Source organism: Bicyclus anynana, chromosome 10, assembly GCF_947172395.1.
Source record: "Bicyclus anynana chromosome 10, ilBicAnyn1.1, whole genome shotgun sequence".
NCBI lineage: Eukaryota > Metazoa > Arthropoda > Insecta > Lepidoptera > Nymphalidae > Bicyclus > Bicyclus anynana.
The window spans coordinates 14,066,460-14,089,229 of record NC_069092.1 but is presented as its reverse complement, the minus strand read 5'-3'; the positions used below and the strand labels follow the sequence as shown (position 1 = coordinate 14,089,229).

The following is a 22,770-nucleotide window of genomic DNA, read 5'->3' as shown; positions in this document are numbered from 1 at the left end:
TTTAAGCTTTATTTTGATTTAATACTTTTTCGTTACCCGATTGAGCCCAGCCTTGCGATATCTACTAGTACTTACGAGTACCTACGTCCTACATCGTCGCATTCTGATATGAAACGACTGGAGCGCGCGAACTTTACGATCGCATTTTAAAGATACATTTTGACTTAAACAATATGATATATGTACATATTTGTAATGTGCTCGCCAAGACCTTTCGTTTGATACCAAACACATAGTGATTATTTCGAGGTTAGAATATGAGGTTTAAAGCGAATCGTAGGTATCCGCTGGATGCAGGCGGCTCAGTATCGTGATGTTTGGAAGTCCCTACAAAAGGTCTATGTCCTGCTGATATGATGACTGAGATATTTACCTGAGGTAGTTAGTCTGAATAAAGTCGAAAAGAAAGTGAGAAGTGACTCGGCACCTTCCCCGCAGTATCTCTTCACTGTGGGGTATTTGATTGATAGGAACTTATCCCACGCTTGGGAATTTAGGAGTTCTTTTAATATCTCAATCCTTCTCTCTCTGTCTATTGTATCGGTACCGCTTTCTATTCGTCGCGCGAACCATTCCCTTTCCGCTTCTGTCTGTAAAAAAAAAGTTCAGTTAATAAGCGCTATATTGACGGCCTCCGTGGCGCAGTGGTATTCGCGCTGGATTTACAAGACGGTGGTCCTGGGTTCGATCCCCGGTTGGGTCGATTGAAATTTTCTTTATTGGTCCAGATCTGGCTGGCTTCGGCGATCTGGTAGGCTTCCGCCGTGGCTAGTTACCACCCTACCAGCAAAGACGTTCCTCCAAGCGATTTAGCGTTCCGGTACGATTTCGTGTACACAGCGAAAAGGGTGGATTTTTATCCTGTTTCTAACAAGTTAGCCCGTCTTAGATTGCATCATCTCTTACCGTCAGGTGAGATTGTAGTCAAGGCCTAACTTGTAAAGAATAAAAATATATATATTCTACTTTAAAAGTTAGTAAGTTTGTTATAACAGAGAAAAGTTTGAAAAGCGCTTAGGTTCTCGCGTTTTATGGCATGTAGGTACTCGGTTTCTAGGAACAGGAAGAAGAAATTCCTTTACTCGTATTTATTTCAAAGTTAAGTACTGACAGACAAAAGCTTCAAAAGCTCTCTCTTGTTCAATACTAGTTTTCTCTTCGTTAGAAATAACAAAGTTTGTATCTAATGATAAATCAGTAGTAAGAAAAACTTCCTAATATTTTTTTTTAGGTTATTCAGTATTCATATTTTACTTAGACGAAACTTAATTAGCAATCTCTATTCTCTTAAGTTATGATACTTACGAGTATTTACTCGAAATTAATTATTTATCCGGTAGAAAGATAAAATATTAAAACTCAAACCAGTAGATAGTTTGTATAAGTAATAACATAAAAATACTAATCCTTAAGTCGGAAAACTCTTCAAAGTATTTTTTTTTTCGGAACTTGTAGAGCGTATACAATGAGCAACAAAAAGTTTTAAATTAAAATTTTCGTATCTCAACGGAGAACCGCGGTATTGTAAAAAAACTGAAAACAACCCTTTTTGCAAGATGGCGGAAAATGGTTATGGAAATCTTGGTCGAAAATCGTCTTAAACAAAATTCAGCTTTCTCGGGTAATTTGCATTTCCTAATATATATTCTAACTAGCGACCCAAAGTCGCTAACTATGGGACTCATAAGAAGGCACACACAGCGGACGATGGAACGAGCTATGTTGAGTTTGTATGTATGAGTATCTCTGCGTGATCGAATCAGAAATGAGCAGATCCGCAGAAGAACCAAAGTCACCGACATAGCTCAACGAGTTGCGAAGCTGAAGTAGCAATAGGCGGGGCATATAGTTCGAAGAGCCGATGGACGTTGTGGTCCCAAAGTGCTGGAATGGCGATCCCACACTAGAAAGCGCAGTGCTGGACGACCCCCCACCAGGTGTATTGACGACATCAAGCGAGTCGCAGGGATTCGCTGGATGCAGGTGGCTCAGTATCGTGATGTTTGGAAGTCCCTACAAAAGGCCTATGTCCTACAGTTGATTCTAACTAGACTAAAAAGTTTCATGGCATTTGTGTTCTGTCTAGTTTTCCACTTAGTAGAATACAACAAATTCCTCGAAATTACCTCTAAGTAAGAAAACTCGTAGGAAATCAGTCCACAATATATTTGGCGTAACGTGTCTCGCAGCTCGCTCGCTGACTGCCTCCCGCTATGGCCGTATAGTAGCGCCGAGTCGACGGCATCGCCGCCCGATAGACCATAGCTTGATAGATCGAGCTCTTTGATGATCCTGGAATTGTCGTTTGATTGAGAAATAATACATTATGACTCAGCACGCACCGTTAGAGCTGGCGCTGCGCCTGCTCAATGATCTAACTGGTAACAATTTGGAATTGGACGTTTATCACTCTTCACCATCGGCGGTGGAGTGGCTTGTAAAAACCATTAAATTATTATTAATGGAGTAGGTATAGGAGATTCATTTTCCTATTTTGTTCAATTGAAATGTATGTTATTATTATTATTGATTAATCTTTTTGTTTTTAATTAGTACTTTTTTCTTTCTTTTTTTTTCTATTTTGTGTTATTTTTGTTGTAGTTTGTAAATTGTGTCTCACCACATTAAGTTAGTAATTATATAAAATTATAATGTATATTTATAGCCTGGGAAGGCGAATTGGGCAACTGTAATGTCTTCTCGGGTACAGTTAAAATTATGGAACTTAAGCTAACTTTACATAATAACTATACAAATCAGGCCCACGTGGAATGGTGCCAAGAATACTGGCCACATTTCCGCGTTGGACGGTCAGGCAGATCCTTTGAATGGGTTAACTTTTCTGTCAAATAGCCGCCGTGAAATAATTCGGAGATTTTTTTGGCAATGCGACTTGTGGTTAAATAAGTTTATTCTCTTAAAAAATCATCGTCGTTATCAGTATTATAACGGCACAATACAGGGCTAAGCTAAGAGGGATATGGGGCCTATGGGGCTGTATGGAGGCTTAGACCGACCACGCTGCTAAAAATCAGGTCGGTGTTATTGCATTTTGTAACGATCACTGTCAGATCCTAATGTCAGAGACCGACAACTTAACGTCTCTCAGAGGAAGGGTGTAACACGAATAACTTTATAACTCCTATCTGAGAATTTAATAGAAAAAATAGTTTAATATTTCTTAGCCCAACCTAGGATCTAGTGATCCGCAGCCACCTAGACTTACCACATAGCGTAGAACACTCACAAAAGACGTAGCTTTCTAGTGGTAAAATAATTTTCAAAATTGTTTTAGTAGATCCAGATATTACCCCTTACAGCACCACAAACTTTACCCCTTTATAATATAAAGATAGTAAATATTTACCTGTTCTGTTGTCTATAGTCCACATTGTCAACGTGTGCCTGCAGATGGCCGTACGTGCGATACGCCTCAACAAGTCGCTGTGCGCGGCAGTTCTCGTTGCGGATTGATGACACTTCGTCTGGTAACTCTACACATGTATTTTATAAATTAAAAAAAAAAACTACTTTTAAATTGAAGGAAATGTAAAACTTCCTCGATCCACCACAGCGAGGCTGTTCTAAATATTGACAGCGCGAATTATCATTCTACCCACATTTGTAGTTCCTCACGATTGGTGACACTGATTATGACACTGATATTGTTCATACCAACACACTACAGCGTTATTACATCTTTGAATTGTTAAAGTAATTTTTTTTTGTATATGCAAGCGCTTAGCTGCAATCACGCCTGATTACAGATATAAGAGGTTACTAGATTTATAGTGCTATTTTTTTTGTATTGAAACCAGCGTACCCGGGGGCGTGGTCTAAATGACTTTATTATTTAGTGAAAAAAGAAATATGTTACCCTTACTTTAGAGTTGAATATTATTTATTCCTTTTGTCACAGAACAAAACAAGACTGCTAGTACATGCACGGAAACGCTTGCGAAGTTCCGCAAACCCGGGTGTACTGGGGCCATGCCCCTTGCTACTACGTTCTGTACGACTGATGGTAAGCGATGATGCAGCCTATGGTGGAACGCGCTTGCCTAGAAGATTCATATTCACTCTTGACTTGAATTTGTAGCATAGGGTGCCAGCTGACATCTTTTAATCATCGGCAAGCTCACTAATGGTCTTTTTTAATTCAGTAGAAATATTTCGAATCTCCGGTCCCCACAGCCCCAGGGGTCTTTACACATAAGGCGTAGAAACTCCAGGTTGTAATATTTGCGACCTTGTGATCTGTTCAGAAATGGGTCGCCTCGAAATGAGACGCATCTATTCCTCATTTAGAAAATCATGTTGGTTTTCCCGCGAGGTGAATATAAACCGATTTTAATGTAATTTTGCATTTCATGAGTTGTTCGGTCTAGTTGAGATACAATCAACTTGCAAACGGCTAGACCTAGATATGGAAATTTTATTTAGCAATTGCAATAAACAGCAACCTTATTAAACTATAATATTTTGCTTTTATCGTCATATACCTAACACATTCTTTATTAAGCCATAATAAACACAGCAGTAATACAAAATAAACAACTTGTAATAACATTTATTCCCATAGTCTTAAGGTCTAGAATCCCGCTCCTGATTGCTACTGATTAATTGATAACATACCGAATTGGATCGCTTCTCGCGGTCGATGCCCGAACACCCCTACTCCTGAATGATACTTCATACAATCCTTCCTCCTTATTAACTGTCTCACTCGCACTTTACTAAAACCAATCATGTTGGTCACTCACTCCTATAAAAAACTCAATAACATTTCACAGCACTCCTTTAATTTCAAGGCCTTCTATATTTAAAACATTTTTGCGCGGGAGTTCTCTGGTCCACGTTTCGAAACGTACTGTGATAATATTGTTTGTCGTAAACATACGTTGTATAAATGAAAGAGATAGTTGTCTTTCAGTGATAAATGATAATAATATTTATACAGTCTGATATTTGGATCATTACGACATACTTACAAATTAATATTTTGATAACTGTTGTAATATTTTTCGATAAGATTTTGCACAAAACACTAACTACAAATGAGAGTCAAGGTCTTTCCGTTTATGTTGCCGTGTATATTGTGCTTAAAATAGGAACACTAAAAATGCCTCGCTTTTGAACCCTAAGGCAGTTTTCTCAAAGGTTACGTGCACTGAAGGTACTCAGGAAATGCATTCGCAAAGTAAAAAGACGAAGAATATAAAAATACTGAAACAAGTTTTAATATTTAAAACTAAAATTATATATGAACTTACTTGTAATAAAGTAATGAATTAAACGTTGTTTAATTATTCTTGTTAGTTATAAAGAAATGTAAAGGGGTTTTAAAACAAAACTGTCACTTTTAGATGACCAGTAGGTAATAGATATTTTTGTTTCTACTAAGTATACCTACTTTCATCATCATCTTTAACTACCCATATTCGGCTCACTATTGAGCACGAGTCTCCTCTCAGAGTGAGAGAGGTTAGGTCAATAGTCCACCACGCTGGCCCAACGCTAATTGACAAACACACGTTGAGAATTAAAAAGAGTTTGAAAAGTATGGCTTCTTCGTTAATGACGTCCCTTATGAAATTATTACTAGGTACATATTATACTGTTTTAATTGCGGTACATTAATATAATTAGAAGATACAAAAAATACCTACTCGCCAAAATGTATAGAGAAAAAGATAAATTAATGTATTTAAATAAATAATAAATTAATTTTAGAGCGACAGCTAGTGCGTACGAGCGATCAATCAAATAAAATCAAACCTATAAATAATTTTAAAATACATTTTATAGCGAAATGTGGTAATGCTTTTATGCAAACCAAACATTGTTCATTTATTTATTTATTTATTAATTTATTTGGTCCACCAGTGACTGTCGCAGCATTTACACAAATACAATCTAAAAAAAAACACAAACACAAGGCTCTGCACAATCAAATGAAGGTAGACACGGCATGCACATTTCCGTAATATCAAAATAAATTGACGATTACATTAAATCAGTTTACATAAGAAAAAAAAAATACATTTATAACAAGAAAAGGAAACATTTTACAACTACTATTTGAATATACTATACTAGCAGACGCCCGCGACTTCGTCCGCGTGAAAATCGATGTACATTTTCGACCCCGTCGCCCCTTCTATTTATATTTTCGTATGTTTTATATATAAAAATTACAAAATCACAACCCCGGCCGAAGAGTACAATAAAGAGCGCGTTTTTTGTGCTTGGTTAAAATGCCCAGTCGTAGCCATCGTAGGAGGCCCTATCCAATCCCCGGCCGACGGCAGGCGTGCAATTAATTGTGCCTGCGTAAAATGCCCAGCCGTAGCCACGGTCGAAGACCCTGTCACAAACCCCCGGATTCGGCCGCGCGTTCCGTTTTTTGTGCTTGGGTAAAATGCCCAGCCGTAGTCACGGTCGGAGGCTGTATCACAAACTCCCGGCCAAAGGCCGGGCCACAATACAGTACGCGACCGAAGACCGCGCGTTCCGTTTTTTGTGCATCGGTAAAATGCCCAGCCGTAGCCACGATCAGAGGCCATATTACAAACCCCCGGCCGAAAGCCGCGCTTTTTTTGTTTCGATAAAATACCCAGCCGTAGTCACGATCGAAGGCCGCGCGTTCCGTTTTTTGTGCTTGGGTAAAATGCCCAGCCGTAGTCACGTTCGAAGGCCATATTACAAACCCCCGGCCGAAGGCCGCGCTTTTTTTTGCTTGGGTAAAATACCCAGCCGTAGTCACGGTCGAAGGCTGTATCATAAACTCCCGGCCGAAGACCGCGCGTTTCGTTTTTTGTGCTTGTGTAAAATGCCCAGCCGTAGTCACGGTCGAAGGCTCTATAACAAACTCCCGGCCAAAGGCCGGGCTACAATACACCGCGCGGCCGAAGGCCACGCATTCCGTTTTTTATGCTTGGGTAAAATGCCCGGCCGTAGTCCCGGTCGCAGGCTCTATCACAAACTCCCGGCCGAAGGCTGGGCTACAATAAAGTGCGCGGCCGAAGACCACACGTTCTGTTTTTTGTGCATCGGTAAAATGCCCAGCCGTAGCCACGATCAGAGGCCATATTACAAACCCCCGGCCGAAGGCCGCGCTTTTTTTTTGCTTGGGTAAAATACCCAGCCGTAGTCACGGTCGAAGGCTGTATCATAAAATCCCGGCCGTAGGCCGCGCGTTCCGTTTTTTGTGCATCGGTAAAATGCCCAGCCGTAGCCACGATCAGAGGCCATATTACAAACCCCCGGCCGAAGGCCGCGCTTTTTTTATTGGGGTAAAATACCCAGCCGTAGTCACGGTCGAAGGCTGTATCATAAACTCCCGGCCGAAGGCCGCGCGTTCCGATTTTTGTGCTTGGGTAAAATGCCCTGCCGTTGTCACGGTCAAAGGCCCTATCACAAACTCCCGGCCGAATGCCGGTCTATAATAAAGTTTAAGGCGCGTTTTTTGTGCTTGGGTAAATTGACCAGGAAAAGAAGAGGACTTCTCGTACAAACTTTCAACCCCTATTTCACCCCCTTCTGATTTTATTTTCGCTATAAAAAGTATTCTATAACCTGCTCCGTATTATGTTCTCAAACCGTGCTAAGTTTCATTTGAATTCATTTAGTAGTTTCAGTGTGATGCCCGGTTAACAAAAAATAGGGACAGACAGACAGACAAATAATCGAAAAAAAAATGTTTTTCAATTCAGTATCAATTGTATAATTTTTTTTTTAAATAAATCAAAAAGTTAGTAGTATAGAGTATAGATAAGTATTTAATAGCTATTGCGCCAAATTCGTGCTTTTTTTATAGTAATAAATCTTGCACAACATTATACGATAAAAAAGTAGACAATGTGACTATTAAAACACAAAAAGGATTATTCCGTTTGAACCTGAACTTTTAAGTAGTTCCTGAGATTAGTTTCGCGCGTTCAACAAAATAAACAAACAAATTGGTCAGTTGAGTATTACACAGTTTTAGTACACAGTTTTAGTGGAAAACTCGTTTCTCCAAATAACGCCTGCGAATAAATTTGAGCAATCCGGTTTATTCAAGATAACTTTTTTCTGTCTGTCCGATTTTAATGAAACAAAGCCTATGTGTTGCCCTGAACTTTGCTTAATCTATTTGTGAAATCCGCGTCAAAATCCGTTCAGCAAAACCAGAGAATAGCGCGAACACACAGACAGAAGGACAGACAGACAGACAGACAGACAGGCAAGAAAATCAAAAAAAATATTTTTGTATTCTATTGCTCATTTCTAATCGCCCTAACTTGATTTTAGTTAAATTTGGTCAAAGTACAGACACTCGATTTCTACTCTTTTATTATAGTATAGATAGATATATAGATAGATAGATATATGCTGTCGCGACATTTTTTGTAGAAAATGATGTGTTCTACAAAGTTGTTGTACATTATTTTATTCTAACATCAATAGTTTTTGCAGCGCACGCTGGTAAAGAAAAACTTGGAGAAGGTTGAAAAGGTTTATTGTAAGTAAGGTTAGGTCCGATGACAAATTGGCAAGCTACAACCGTCTCGTGCGCGTGTTGGTTGAGAGTGAGATCATTTCACGGTCGAGTGAATGACGCTGCTGTATTTGCAACCCCTTGGCCTTTTGAATAGCAATGACAATGCTTGAGGGCATTAGCAGACTTTTGGGAAGGCGCGAACACACGCCGTGTACACCTTGGGTTACATTATTGGAGTTTCAGGAAGGATCCCTAATTTTTTTGAAAATAAGATATAGCCTATAGCCTTCCTCGATAAATGGGCTATCTATCACTGAAAGTATTTTTCAAATCGGACCAGTAGTTCCTGAGATTAGCGCGTTCAATCAAACAAACAAACAAACAAACTCTTCCGCTTTATAATATTAGTATAGAAGTATAGATAATACAAAAAATAAAATGGAATTGGTAAAAACAAAAAGAAAAATTAGTTTAGCAAATCTAGCAAAACTAACTTGCGATATGTCCTTATTGTTTTAACCATTTATATTATGTTTATATTATTGATAGAGCACACAAGAATTGAGGTGTATTCGCTATTTTCTTTTTAGAAAAAAAATATATATAAAAAGATGGTTAATATATATATATATATAAATAATATATATATTTATATATAAAGGTTATACCTCAAGGTTCTTTCTTTTACTTTTCTAACATAACATTTAAAATTGGTATTGTTTTAATTGCAATTTGTTCTGTAATCAGTTGGAACTAACAAGCTTAATGCATTATGTGATGCACGAATAACATGTTTTCGTTTGATTCATTATTGTTTTGAATAACAATCACTGTTTCCCTACATATTGTTATGCAAACAGTGTAAAAACATTATTTTGTAACAGAAGATAGAAAAAGAAACAAAAATGGTTAAACGACGCAAAAATATGTGTTATATTATGATCGTATTGTTTACCAAGATAAAAAGAAAACTTGGATATTTTGGGGACATGACCAATTTGCATGGAATTCGATATGTGTTTTCAATGACTCGCATACCTTTTCTGAAAAGGTAAGAATACTTTCCCTTCACAAGATACATTCGATAGCGTGAGATTTTTTACGCAGAATCTCGTTTCTGTGTAATTTATTATTAAAAAATACTTTTTTTTTAAAATTTACTGTAGTAGTCCTGCATGTCGCAACGAATTGAAATTGATGTATTTTAATCAACGACAAATTAGCTTTTGACTTCACTCTAATCAGAGTAAAGACTGTGCTCTAATACAGTTCAAGATCAAGAATCTAGTACAGTTCAAGAAGATCCCGCAAGTTTGCTCCGCTAGCAAGCTCAGATTACGGACTTGGTTGTTTCTTTAGGTTCTTTTTTTAATAATGACATAGAAGATACGCCACCATTCTTAATAATGCTCAGCAAAATCGCTGCAAAACCAAAACAGTATTCTGATGTTAAAAGAGTGCTTGTAAACTGAGCCTACTTGAAATAAATTGATTTCTAATTATGAAGCCATTAATGTTTCTTAAATAGTGTTTTTCAAATAGCATGGGACGGTGACAGTTTATTATCGTGATTCGCGGCAAACTTTTAAGAGCGATACCACAGTAGATACTGTCACCGTACCCTTGCTATTTATCTGAAAAACAGTTTAAGAGTTATTGAACATTTTAAACAAGCGTGCCACAATCTAGATCTCCTCGTCAGAAATGATGAATGTTAGCTAGCCTGGGTAACCTCTTTTTTTTTTTAAAGAATATTTAATTTTGTCATACATTTATTGTGTATACATCATATAAGAGCATCTGTAGAGTTTATCGCCAGTTATTCTCAGCACCTGCCTTCCGAAGTAGTAGAGTTTTTACAGTAAAAAAAAAATCCCAATTATGAATTGTAAGTGACCGGGTACCCTAAGTGTACAATATAATTTTTCATAGTAGATACTCGTAAGTTACATAAGATTGCTAACATTGATCATATCTGACGATGAGATCTAGATGGGGGCTCGCTTGCTTAAAATGTTTTAAGTGAGAGGGAGTTCTTAATGTGTCTTGCGTTTTGGTTTCAGATGGTTCTGGTCTGGTATACTATTGTCATGCTGCTTCGGCGCCAGCTCGGTGCTGCAGTCGGCTCTCAAGCTATTCTCATCAGGCGTTGCCTCCTACTCCGTGGAGACCAACTACTTGCACTGGGACACTCCATTCCCCGCTGTGACGATTTGCGAAAACGAAAACAACAGGGTTAATGTGTATTTAAAGGAGTAAGGATTACTTACTTTACCAGCTATACTAATATTATAATAGTAATTCCGTCTATCTGTCTGTATGTCTGTTATCTTTTCGCGGCCAAACCACTGAATAGTTTGAATGGAATAGATATAAATTGGACTTTGTAGCAGAACATGGTACGGAGTCGCGGGCGTCCTCTAGCCTTCTACGATTATATTCGTTTTGTGATAGATACCTTGGCCCCAACTTTAAATAAGATAAGGACGGCTTTGGAACACCTAGAGGTTTTATATGGGGCTATTGTGGTGACAGTATATACCACTCAATCTCTCGGGTGGACTTAGTTATTTTGATTTCATAACCAAACTGCTACTGCTGGTAACCAAACCGATGTCAGTGAAATTTCTATGGGACTAAAAATTTCAAAAATGTTTCACTAATGTCGTAGTTATAAGGTCATTCATCATTATCAACCGATATTCGGCTCACTGTTGAGCACGAGTCTCTTCTCAGAATAAGAGGGGTTAAGCCTTGGTCCACCACGCTGGTCCAATGCGTATTAGCAGACTTCATACACGTAGAGAATTAAGAAAATTCTCAGGTATGCAGGTTTCCTCACGATGTTTTTCCTTTATCGTTTGAGACACGTGATATTTAATTTCTTAAAATGCACATATTAAACAGAAGAGTTGGAGGTGCATGCCCCGGACCGGATTCGGATCTACGTTCTCCTAATCGAAGGTAGAGGTCTCATATCCACTGGGCTATCACGTCTCTCTTACGTAGTTATGACTGATAAGAGGTAACAAACATTAAAGAAAAACGCGTCGAATTGAGGACCTTTTCCGTTTTTCTAAAATCGGTTGAAAAATAATTTTGTCTCTACACAGGCATAAGAAATCATCCGCATTAGTGCCATTTTACAAAGACGTCGCGTACTGGAACGTTAAATACTGCAAAGTGTGTGACGTCTGCAAGATCAACGTCTCGTGCGAAGAAGACTTTCTTCACACGGTGAAGGAGATCAGACTTCCGTGTCCAGAATTGCTTACTGACTGCTGGTGGGGCGGCAAGCATTACAGATGTTGTGATATGTTGGTTGCTTTTACTTTTATATCGGCTGCTTTTATAACTTCTACATTGCAGGTTAATTCACTAACTTTGACGTATGCTTGTTGATATATTTTATACGAAATTGAGATTCCATGTAAGAAATGTTAGTTCGTGCTTACTGGTGGTATCATCATTCTGTCAATTGTGATAATATAGACCGAAATGGTAAATAAGTTGTGTTGTGTGCTGTTCGAATAATAATGTGATCAGAAATGGCGGCTCATTAATTTACATAAGTCAAAGTCAAAATTAATTTATTTCAATTTTTAGACTTAGCTTACAACTTTAAAAGCACCTTTACCATCTTTTCTTTTCAACGAACGGAACGTCAGGTTAAGACAAGATTTAATGGTGATAATTAAAGTAGAAAAGTTAAAATTAAAGTTACTAGGGTTCCAAAGCGCTTTGGACCGTAACGAGTCCACAACAAACTCAGCCAGGGTTAATCATTTTTTGTCTATCACCAATATTGGCAACAATCATATTGGCAGTTTGTACCGATGAGTGTGAGTAATGACATTTTCGTGTAACTCAAAGTTAGTGAATAGTCCAGCAGGTGTTTGTTTGATCGACAATTTGATCATCAACTTAACGATTCCCAGGATTTGGGACTTCATTACCTTAATATATGCGACTGCCTTCGGTTTGTTATTTAACCAGCCAAGTTTGTTTGTTTGTATTGTAGAGAAGCTACAAACAAACAAAATTGACGTTTAAAACAGTTAATAAACTAAACCTACTTAACATTAACTTCATTAAAAACCCATATTCGTCTCACTGTTGAGCAAGAGTCTCCTCTCAGAATGAGAGAGGTTAGCCTTAAACCACCGAATGCGGATTGACTGACTTCACACACATAGAAAATTAAGAAAATTCTCATGCATCCTCACTATGTTTTTCCTTCACCGTTTGAGACTTGTGATGTTTAATTTCTTAAAATGGACTTATATGAAAAGTTATTGCATGGCTCGAACCGTATTCGCACCTACGCCCTCCGAATCGAAGGCAGAGGCCATATCCACTGGGCTATCACGTCATTATTAGTAATATCAGAATCATACACTATTTTATTGAAAAAATAATTACTTACTGCAATATTCTTTTACATCGCTGCTTTGGAGCTTCGTTCCACCTTGCCGCTCCATTGTGGCTCTGCGAATTTAAACTAAACAAGTAATGGTGTCTTTCAGATTTCATCCGATAGCAACAGAATTCGGTGAATGCTTCGTATTCAATTCTGCACTCCTTGGCAATACAAGTATATTTACTGTGAATAGAAGAATTGGTCTGCCTGATTTACTTTTCACGGCAATCAATGTGGTGGACGTAAGTATTTTAACATAAAAACAGGCGTAACAATCAATAAGAGAGGTCGGATGTCTCTTGATCGACCAATTATTATTACACTGGTTAACATGTGCTCTTTAGTACAAAAAAAGTTCTCCGTCTCCTATGAAAATGTTTGAGGTGTCATTAGATTCGGAAAATGTAGATAGTTTTTGAAAAAATTGAAGGCCCACTCGCAAAAATTGCAAACAATTAACTGAAAATAATAAAGGGGTTCGGTTTTTGACTAATAACTCAAAAACTATTTAAGATATTTCCAATTTGACAAAAGATTCAAAAAGAATGAACGAAACGAATTTTGGTACGCCGAAATTGATAGCAGCAACGGAAAAATATAGACTATGTCCTTCGATTCAACGGGAGCTTCCAAAATTTGTTTAAAAGGAATATTTTTTCTCGTTTTTGCCATATTTTTCACCCCCCCCCCCCCCTTGAAATAAATAAACCTTTCCTGATTCCTGAGATTAACGCGTTAAAATAAACTTCAGCTTTATAATTATAAAGCTTTATAAAATTGAGTATAGATTTTGCGTGTTTCAGGTGACAGTTCACGCTCCTGACGACATGGTTTCCGTAGCAATGGAGAACATCTTTGGTCGTGGTACCATACCGCTTGTGACGGAGTTTGAAGCTGTTTTAAAGGTAGGTACTTGTAAATTCAGCCTCAATAGCTCAACAGTAAGAGCGGTCGGACTCATCACCGAGGGGTGGTTCGATCCCCGCCCCGTTGTTCTATTGTCGTACCCACTCCTAACACAGTCTTTCCCGACTAGTTGGAGGGGAATGGGAATATTGGTCATATTAAGAAAATAAAAACAAGATAAGGTAAATATTCTTTCTATAAAAAAAGGGGGTCAAGTAATTACTAGTATTAATTTTCATAACTATGTAATGTTTTTGCATTACCCAACATAAAGTATCCTACAGTGTCCAATTTATTTCGTGAAAGTAATATGGGTCTATCACTTACTCCTTATAGTCTTTATACCTAGAGAAAATATTTATTCATAATTCATGTTCAACCTTTGTGTATGTGATACCTATACATGGCCAAGTCTGACAAAATGAACCCCTATACGTTCATAATTTTAACCATGGTGGTGGGGCGTTCTTTCATCCACCATCTTTTTTCAACAACTAATCAGCAAAAATCTGCTCTTGGGTTTTTTTATTCAAAAACAATAAGTAGCAACTCTTACATCGTCGTCATCAACCCATATTCGGCTCACTGCTGAGCTCGAGTCTCCTCTCAGAATGAGAGGGGTAAGGCCAATAGCCCACCACGCTGGCCCAATGCGGATTGGCAGACTTCACACACGCAGAGAATTAAGATAATTCTCTGGTATGCAGGTTTCTTCACGGTGTTTTCCTTCACCAATTGAGAGACGTGATATTTAATTTCTTAAAATGCACACAACTGAAAAGTTGGAGGTGCATGCCCCGGACCGGATTCGAACCCACACCCTCCGGAAGCGGAGGCAGAGGTCATATCCACTGGGCTATCACGGCTCTCTCTCTCTCTTACATCAAAGGGCCCTAACTTTTTTTTTTCTTTATTTAAAGAGACTTTTCGCTGAGCGAATATGCCTCTCTGTTTTAGCTTCAACCTTAATTATACTACACTAATACATCAAATATAACATTATTAACATGTAGATAATTGTCTTTTTCCGCTGTACAGGTGGAGCAAACAGTCAACGACGCATCAGTGATGTCGCTGCCGACATCCATGCGAGGCTGTCTGTTCAAGGAGGAGCGGCCTTCGCTGCCCAGCTGGCCCTTCGAGGAGTACACCTACAGTGCCTGCCTCCTCTACTGCAGGGTGTTGGCGCAGACCAGCGCTTGCAACTGTACGCATCACTTCTTGTCCAACATGCGTAAGTATTATCAGCCTATTTTAATTTACCACTATCATTTTTTTATTCTCTACAAGTTAGGCCTTCACTATTATCTCACTTGATGGCAAATTATGCACATTTGTCCACCACAGTTTTAATCCCCTATCTTTAGTATTAAATATCGTTGATCTCAAGAAGCTAAAGATACCAATCTCCTTGACTATAATCTCACTTGATGGTAAGTGATGATGCAATCTAAGATGGAAGCGGGCTATCTTGTTAGGAGTAGGACAAAAATTTACATCCCTTTCGGTTTCTACACGACATCGTAGCGGAAAATCGCTTGGTAGTACATCTTTGCCGGTAGGGTAACTAGCCACGGCCGAAGTCTCGTACCAGCCAGACCTGGACTAATTAAGAAACCTCAATCAACCCAGCCGGGGATCGAACCCAGGACATCCGTCTTGTAAATCCACAGCGCCACGGAGGCCATCAAAGCTATAGAGCCAGGCCAATTTTCTCAGAGGATTGTTGAGATGATATAAAGCTTTGAATCACCATGATGCTCCAATGCGGTTTGGGAATTGTAGGTGAGAGGTATTGTGCTCTAGTCTCCAATGCGGATTGGCGAGGAACTTTGTAATAAGTAAGAGAAGTCCTACGCAGGACTTGAACCCAAGACCAAGTAATCGGAAGCCACAGGTTTACTACCGGATCGACGATGCAGTTGTCAAATCTGTTTAGTAGAAGAAAATGTGATGTAACATTCGTAAACATATCAGTTAAAGGTACGTCACCATTTTGTTACAATTACAAGTGGTATGTAATTGCTAATTAATGGTAGGTAATTGCTTTTATGAAGTCATACGCATTTTTGGGTGACGCGTACCTAATCGTCATCCAAGTCTAGGTATATGACGCAATTTTTTGCAGGAAATTAGATGCAGTACAGTTATGGTCTAATGGTTGTTTATTCATATTAGGAATTTATTTTAATAAAAGATTGAATATCCGGTAGCTGGTATACCGAGTATAATTCTATTGTTTTGCAGTAGGAACACCATCATGCAACATACAGGGACTAGTCTGTCTGTACCGAAACAAAGGTAAGTGAGTTTTTAACAACTCCCAGCAAATAAATATTCAGACAATACTGACTAACATAGCAACGCTCAGCCAAAACGAATGAAGCTACCAAACAAAAATTTGGACATAATATGCTCCCGACCGAAATTTCGACCATGGCGGCCAATCTCATGTTGAGATTAACCATATAAGCAGGAGACATTATAGTGCACAGGTGTGTGCGCAAGCACAGGTGCACTCTCATAGTCCGACACGACCGGCAAGAGATCAGGCGTAAGTTTTACGTGCTCTTCGAGGCACAGGGGTGTACCAACACTACCAACTTCTCCTCTACCAGCTGTTAGGTTAGGTTAATAACCATTTATTATAAAGCAAGTTAGCCCCGTCTACCAGCCGGGGTCAAGTTAACGCGACCCACTGAACTGGTGAGCTGGACCGCCGGAATCGAGTGAGCTGGAACCTGACTAACCTACTACTCCGAGGATTCGAACCCTGGACCTCATTATCCGTAACAATGAAGCAGTTTTGCGACATAGACTGACTAAGAAAGTATTTTATGGAAATGCGAGGGGGAATAGTGTTGTGAAGATAAAACAAACACTCTGTCTGGTTTGTTCCTCCTAGTCCGATAGTCTAGAGTCTGTGTTTTGAATTTAATTTTGTTTTAGATGCAATAGTGAAGTACCAATGCAACTGTCCTATGGCTTGCGATGACACCCAATACAAGGCTGTTCATATATTCTTTAAGTGAGTATGCAAAACATCCAGCATTTATTTCTACTCAGGTATTTAGAATCAAGGCATAAAACCATCGAGTGTAGTTCGCGAATAAGTACCTTCGTTTTTAAGTCCGGTAGGTTATTGATTTGTCCATAAAGTGCCGGAAGCCTTTACAATATGGAAAGGGTATCAGACAAAACTCTCGCTATTAAAGAAATAAGAAATTCCCATTCAATAATGAACGGCTAACTCAATTTTCTTCGACGTCACTGCGTTATCTACCTCTAGTTCCCTAACTAGATCACTTAACACAGTTTACTTGAATTACGAGTACAATAAATAAAAGAAAGAGCGGCAAAAATCATTCTGAAAATAAAGCTTTTAATTTGTACTAATAGGTATGATCTAAAGAAAGATAAAATGGTAAAGTTTGTGATGTTGTATAGGGGCAAGCTCTAAATCTATGTACTTGACTGATTTTGAAAATTCTTTTACTAGTGTCATAACGTTATTTATGAGTGTCATAGGCTATATTTTATCTATATTTTCACATAAACGGTAATTACGCGGGTAAAACCGCGGGTGTGAAAATGAATAAAGTTAAAATATACAATAAAAATCCTTGTTAGATATGGGTCATGAAAATCTCTATAATTTAGGCGTAGCTGCCAGGGTCTATTCAAAACAATTCAAAACAACGAAAGTGCTACATTTTAACGAAGCGTTTCGTCATGAGTGAATAGTCTTACTACTATTTTCCCTGCCTATAAGAATGTGAATATCTTCATGCCAAGAGAGAGTAACGTAATTTATTAAACGTAAGCTTATAGAAAAGTCATATTATAGTGTCAATGATTACGTAAATGACATAATTGCTTGGAAATGAAATGTATTACATGACAGGCTACTTATATACCTATTGTTAAATGGTGATAAACTAAAAAAGGATAAACCTGGCTGAGTTTGTTGTGGGCTCTTCTCGGACCAAGGCGCGTTTGGAACCCTCGTAACTTTAATTTTAAGTTTTCGAATAATTATTATCACCATTATCTTAAGTTTAATATTATTACCTGACGTTTCGAAAGAGCTTGTAAACTAAGCCTATTTGAAATAAATGAATTTTGACTTTGACTTTGAATACTCTGAATAGGCATATTCTAGGCAATCGCGTTCCACCACAGGCTGTATCATTGAATGTATCATACCTACCTTACACTAATGCCTGAAGGTGAGTTTATGGTATAGTCTATGGTGAAACTCGCTTACCCGAAGATGCATATTCACTAGATATTAACTGTTGTAGGCAGATAAAATAGGAGGAGTAGCATTCTAGATTTTATAGTACGTATGAGCAATGAGAAACCGCTTAGTAAATATCGAACTACGTAGCGGTGCAGAACTTTACGGCGATGCTTCTTGTTACTTACTTAATATCCTAGAAAGTTATAGAAGAATATTATGTAGGTTATGTAGGTATCATACCTACATAATATGCTATACTTATTGATACCAATTGATACTAGCGCCAGTATAAATTAGCGTTAGCGTTTTCTTAAGCTGATATTGTGATTTTGTTTGTGACCAGTCGCGTGAATAAATCACCCGAGCTGATGAAACGGGGGTCTCGGGCGAAGATCCGCTTCTCGAACCTTCCATCCTTGAGAGTACGACGGTTGGCTATCAAAGACCCGCTCGGCCTTGTTGGTTAGTATACTTCAAAAGTAGCTATAGCGTTGAATTCATTCATAGATACTACACCTAATAAGTGTTGAGGCCTCAAGTTAAAAACAAAACAATAGTTTTCAATACTAGGTCATTCTCCTTACCAGTCAAAACCATGATCCAATGAGTAAAACAAATTGGAAAATCATAGTTATGCCGGCGTTACATTTAGCTTCAAGCAAATACGGCCTCCGTAGCGCAGTGATCCCCAGCTGGGCCGATTGAGATGTTCTTAGTCACAGTCTTAATGTCCAGGTCTGGCTGGTGGGAGGCTTTAGCCGTGGCTAGCTACCACCCTATCGTTAAAGTCGTACCGCCAAGCGATTTAGCGTTCCGGTTCGATGTCGTGTAGAAACCGAAAGGGGTGTGGATTTTCATCCTCCTCCTACCAAGTTAGCCCGCTTCCATTTTAGATTGCATCATCACTTATCAGGTGAGATTGTAGTTAAGGGCTGACTTGTAAATAATAAAAAAAATGCGTTTTAAAATGCCTTGTCGAGAGGTGATTCAAGCGTTCAAAGTAGTTGACTTTGTGGAAAGATATGGTTGCAAAGCAGTCTGGCATGTTGCTCCAATGGGTGTATTAACAAGCGTACAAAGTCCCTCATTAAAATCTTTGATGCTATATGTAGCGCCGGCATTATAATAATATTTTAATCGAATTTTAAGCCACAGCGGCGAACCTCGTGTTGCGATTAACCATGTACGCAAGACATATTATAGTGCACAAGGTATGCAGAAATACAGATACTTACATTCTTTAGTCCCACATTTTCATCGACCGTAGACTTGCTATCCGTGGCACAGGCATATACTAACACCGGTAACCAGCGCCGGACCGAGGTAAATTTTAGAATGGAGCGAGATCCAATTATGGCGCCTTTCCTGTTTGCTCCTAACATTATATACTAGGGACGTTTGAAAAGTTCGTAGCCTAATTTATATCGGAATGTCATACATTTTTAACTGACTTCAAAAAAAGGAGGAGGTTTCTCAATTCGACCTTTCGATTTCGATTCGATTCAAGCCGTTTAAATCATAAAGATTTTAACTGGATTTTCAGATACTTCTTTCAGATACGGCTTTAAGTAACACAGCACTAACTTGACCGCCTTCAAACTGATCAGAAGGTAGCACATACGATGTTATGTTTCGCTTTTAATTTAATGGAAACTTTTTTATGATTTTAAGGTCGGTTGTTCTTTTTTATTTTTTTTTTAAATTACCCTCATGTTAAAGCTACATTATTCAATGTATAGCTATATTAATAAAATAAAATTTTATGCATTCGTTACGTTCCCCACGCGATCCCTTCAAACAATTCGTGACTAGATACTCGTATTTTTTAACATGAAAAGAAATCGAGTATCTTAATCTTAATAATAAACATAATCACTGCAATGAAGAACTTGAAGAAGAAAGGTTTAGCAAAAAGGCCGGTGTAAAATAAAGTTCGCGCGTTTTTTGCGCTTGGGTAAAATGCCCAGCCATAGTCTCAGTCAGAAGCCCTATCACAAAACCCGGCCGAAGGCCGCGCGTTTTTCACGCTTGGGTAAAATGCCCAGCCATAGCCACAGTCGAAAGCCCTATTACAAACCCCCGGCCGAAGGCCGGTGTACAACAAAGTTAGCGGCCGAAGGCCGCGCGTTTTTTGCGCTTGGGTAAAATGCCCAGCCATAGTCACAGTCAGAAGCCCTAATACAAACTCCCGGCCGAAGGCCGGTGCAGAACAAAGTTCGCGGCCAAATGGCAGCGTTTTTTGCGCTTGGGTAAAATGTTCCAAAAAGGCAGAAGCAGTTTTGCGTGTTGGAAAAGTAATGGTCTTAGCTTTTTGAGATTCGCGGGACGTAATTACGGTGGATTACTAAAAAAAGGCGTAAATATAAACTCTGCTTAATAGTGAAATCTGCTGCGATGTTTCAGAGGACAAATTAAAGAAAAATGGCCATGGTCATTAAGAAGAAAAGTTTTGTTTCATCAGGATAATTTGCGAGTTTCTGCTATGCTTTAACAAACGTTTCACACGTTTGTTAAAGCATAGTTAATTCATCAGTATAATTTAGAATTCTTACCTTATTCATATGATCTAGTCTCGTCTTCATCAGACTTTTATCTATTTCCGAAGCTAGAAAAAGCACTTATCGAGTTCAAAATTTTTATGAATTCATTTTCTAAGAGTTTAAAGAAAAAAAAATAGCTGGTATAGAAATGTTTCCAGGCCAACAAAATAAGTGTATTGAGCTCTAAATAAAGTTGAAAAATAAATTAACTAAAAAATTATAGCTTTGTAGTTTCCTGGTTTACTTAGGCTACAAACTTATGGAACGCGAAGATTTTGACCATATTCAGACCAATTGAAAATCAGGCACAATACCGTCTCTCGATTACGTAGTGCCCGGGTGCAATCATCACCCTAGCGCCGCTTAGTACCTATAGAACCCGCGCGACGAGTGGCGCTTGGGCGCCCCTGAGATCGCGGCACGCGGGTGTAAGGCACCCCATGCACTACAGGTAAAGACTCTAGCTCACGAAGCGCCCGGGTGCAATCATCACCGTAGCGCCCTCTATTACATGTATATACCCGGGTTAAAATCAACGCACTCCCTGCACCATAGGTAAAGAAAGACGCCTCTATTAGAAGTAAATTCGCGCACGTCGCGTTCATCTCTTCGCTTTAAATATAGACGATCGATTTAATTTATTTCTTTTCGATCGTCTATATTTAAAGCCTTGTCTTTACCATTTCGGCGCCCCCTAGGATTTGGCGCCTGGAGCGACCGCTCCGTTCGCCGTATGGACGGTCCGGCCCTGCCGGTAACTTCCCAAATCCAGGCTGATGTTAGCGTATTTTAAGGTCGGCGTGATCCGGGATTCGAACACTGGGACTTACAAACCTTAGGCCTTACAAACCTTGGACCTTACAGACCCTGGGACTTACAAACCCTGGAGTCTTATAAACCCTGGGCTTTATTGTCTGTATTTGAATGTAGTTGAGTAGGTACACACGCAAACTGACAATGTGTAAAACTGCAGAAACATCAGCAATGCAAAAAAAGGTTGTATTTGATGATGTAATTTTTGTTTTAGTGGACATAGGTGGAGTGGGGGGAGTTTTCTTTGGCGCCTCCCTCCTCAGTGTCATCGAGTTACTCTACCTTTGGTTCATACGAAGAAACTGAAGTTCTTGATTTTAATCTCACCAAATCTTTATTAAAGCTCAACGGGTGATTTGATAACAATTTGTTGCTTTAATTTTTTTTTTCTTTTTTTTTATTCTTTACAAGTTAGCCCTTGATAACAATCTCACCTGATGGTAAGTGATGATGCAATCTAAGATGGAAGCGGACTAACTTGGTAGGAGGAGGATGAAAATCCACACCGCTTTCGGTTTCTACATCGTACCGGAACGCTAAATCGCTTGGCGGTACGTCTTTGTCGGTAGGGTGGTAACTAGCCACGGCCGAAGCCTCCCACCATCCAAACCTGGACCAATTAAGAAAATCTCAATCGACCCAGCCGGGGATCGAACCCAGGACCTCCGTCTTGTAAATCCATCGCGCTTACCACTGCGCCACGGAGGCTGTCAAAATTTACTCGTACGTTTATAAGAGCAAGTTGACTACGATTTCTTCGTTGTGGATGTTTTTGTCATAATGATATTTCATAATAACATGGGTTCTTCAAATAAAACACATAAACTTTAACACTTTCACGTTTTAATTTTAATTCCGACATGAAAAATAGAGCTGTTCTATCTAAGCTTGAAGAATGTGAAGTCTGTTTATGGCTTGGCTTCTAAAGAATATATCGATTATGATGCAGCTTATTGTTTTAAATCTGAATTGATCTAGACTGACTCTACCTACATTGAAGAGCCAAAGTGTCAGTTTTAAGATATAGATAGGTGTCTTTATATTATGATTGTGGAAATTTCTGACATAAAGAGTTTCTACTTAAATTCATGAATGTCAAGTCAAAGACCTTCTCTGCTGATTAACCTTTTCTATGCCAGAGGTCATCAAAATTGATTCAACGGTTTAGTGAAAACAACAAAAACAGAGTAATTTACAACAATAATAGTTTCAATTTAGCATGGTCATGTTGTTAACCGCATATTTTGATTAGTAAATACAACAATACAATCATTTTGAGCTAAATATAAGTACTGTAGGTGTTAATTTAATTACCCGTGTTTTACCCATCTGGAATACCCAGACCCTGTAACTTCCTCTTTCA

At 38.7% G+C, this 22,770-nt stretch overlaps 2 protein-coding genes across 2 annotated transcripts in view; one reads left to right on the top strand and one right to left on the bottom strand.

Moving 5' to 3' along the window:
• Positions 1–4,895, bottom strand: part of LOC112047992 (probable 2-oxoglutarate dehydrogenase E1 component DHKTD1 homolog, mitochondrial) — a 30,311-nt gene extending 25,416 nt beyond the window's left edge. Inside the window, exons 1-4 of the mRNA XM_024085318.2 lie at positions 4,636–4,895; positions 3,368–3,494; positions 2,127–2,292; positions 374–590 (exon numbers count right to left, since the gene is read on the bottom strand). Coding sequence (XP_023941086.2) covers positions 374–590; positions 2,127–2,292; positions 3,368–3,494; positions 4,636–4,750 — 625 coding nt within the window. The 5' untranslated portion in view covers positions 4,751–4,895. The remainder of the gene's footprint in view (positions 1–373; positions 591–2,126; positions 2,293–3,367; positions 3,495–4,635) is intronic.
• Positions 4,896–10,028: 5,133 nt separating this feature from the next.
• On the top strand, positions 10,029–21,753 carry LOC112048002 (sodium channel protein Nach-like). The gene is made up of 10 exons (XM_052884018.1): positions 10,029–10,036; positions 10,549–10,740; positions 11,599–11,802; positions 13,012–13,147; positions 13,709–13,810; positions 14,850–15,045; positions 16,059–16,112; positions 16,761–16,839; positions 18,398–18,516; positions 21,622–21,753. The coding sequence occupies exons 1-10, from the start codon at positions 10,029–10,031 to the stop codon at positions 21,711–21,713; spliced, it is 1,182 nt and encodes a 393-aa protein (XP_052739978.1). The 3' UTR covers positions 21,714–21,753.
• The last annotated feature ends 1,017 nt before the right edge of the window (positions 21,754–22,770 follow it).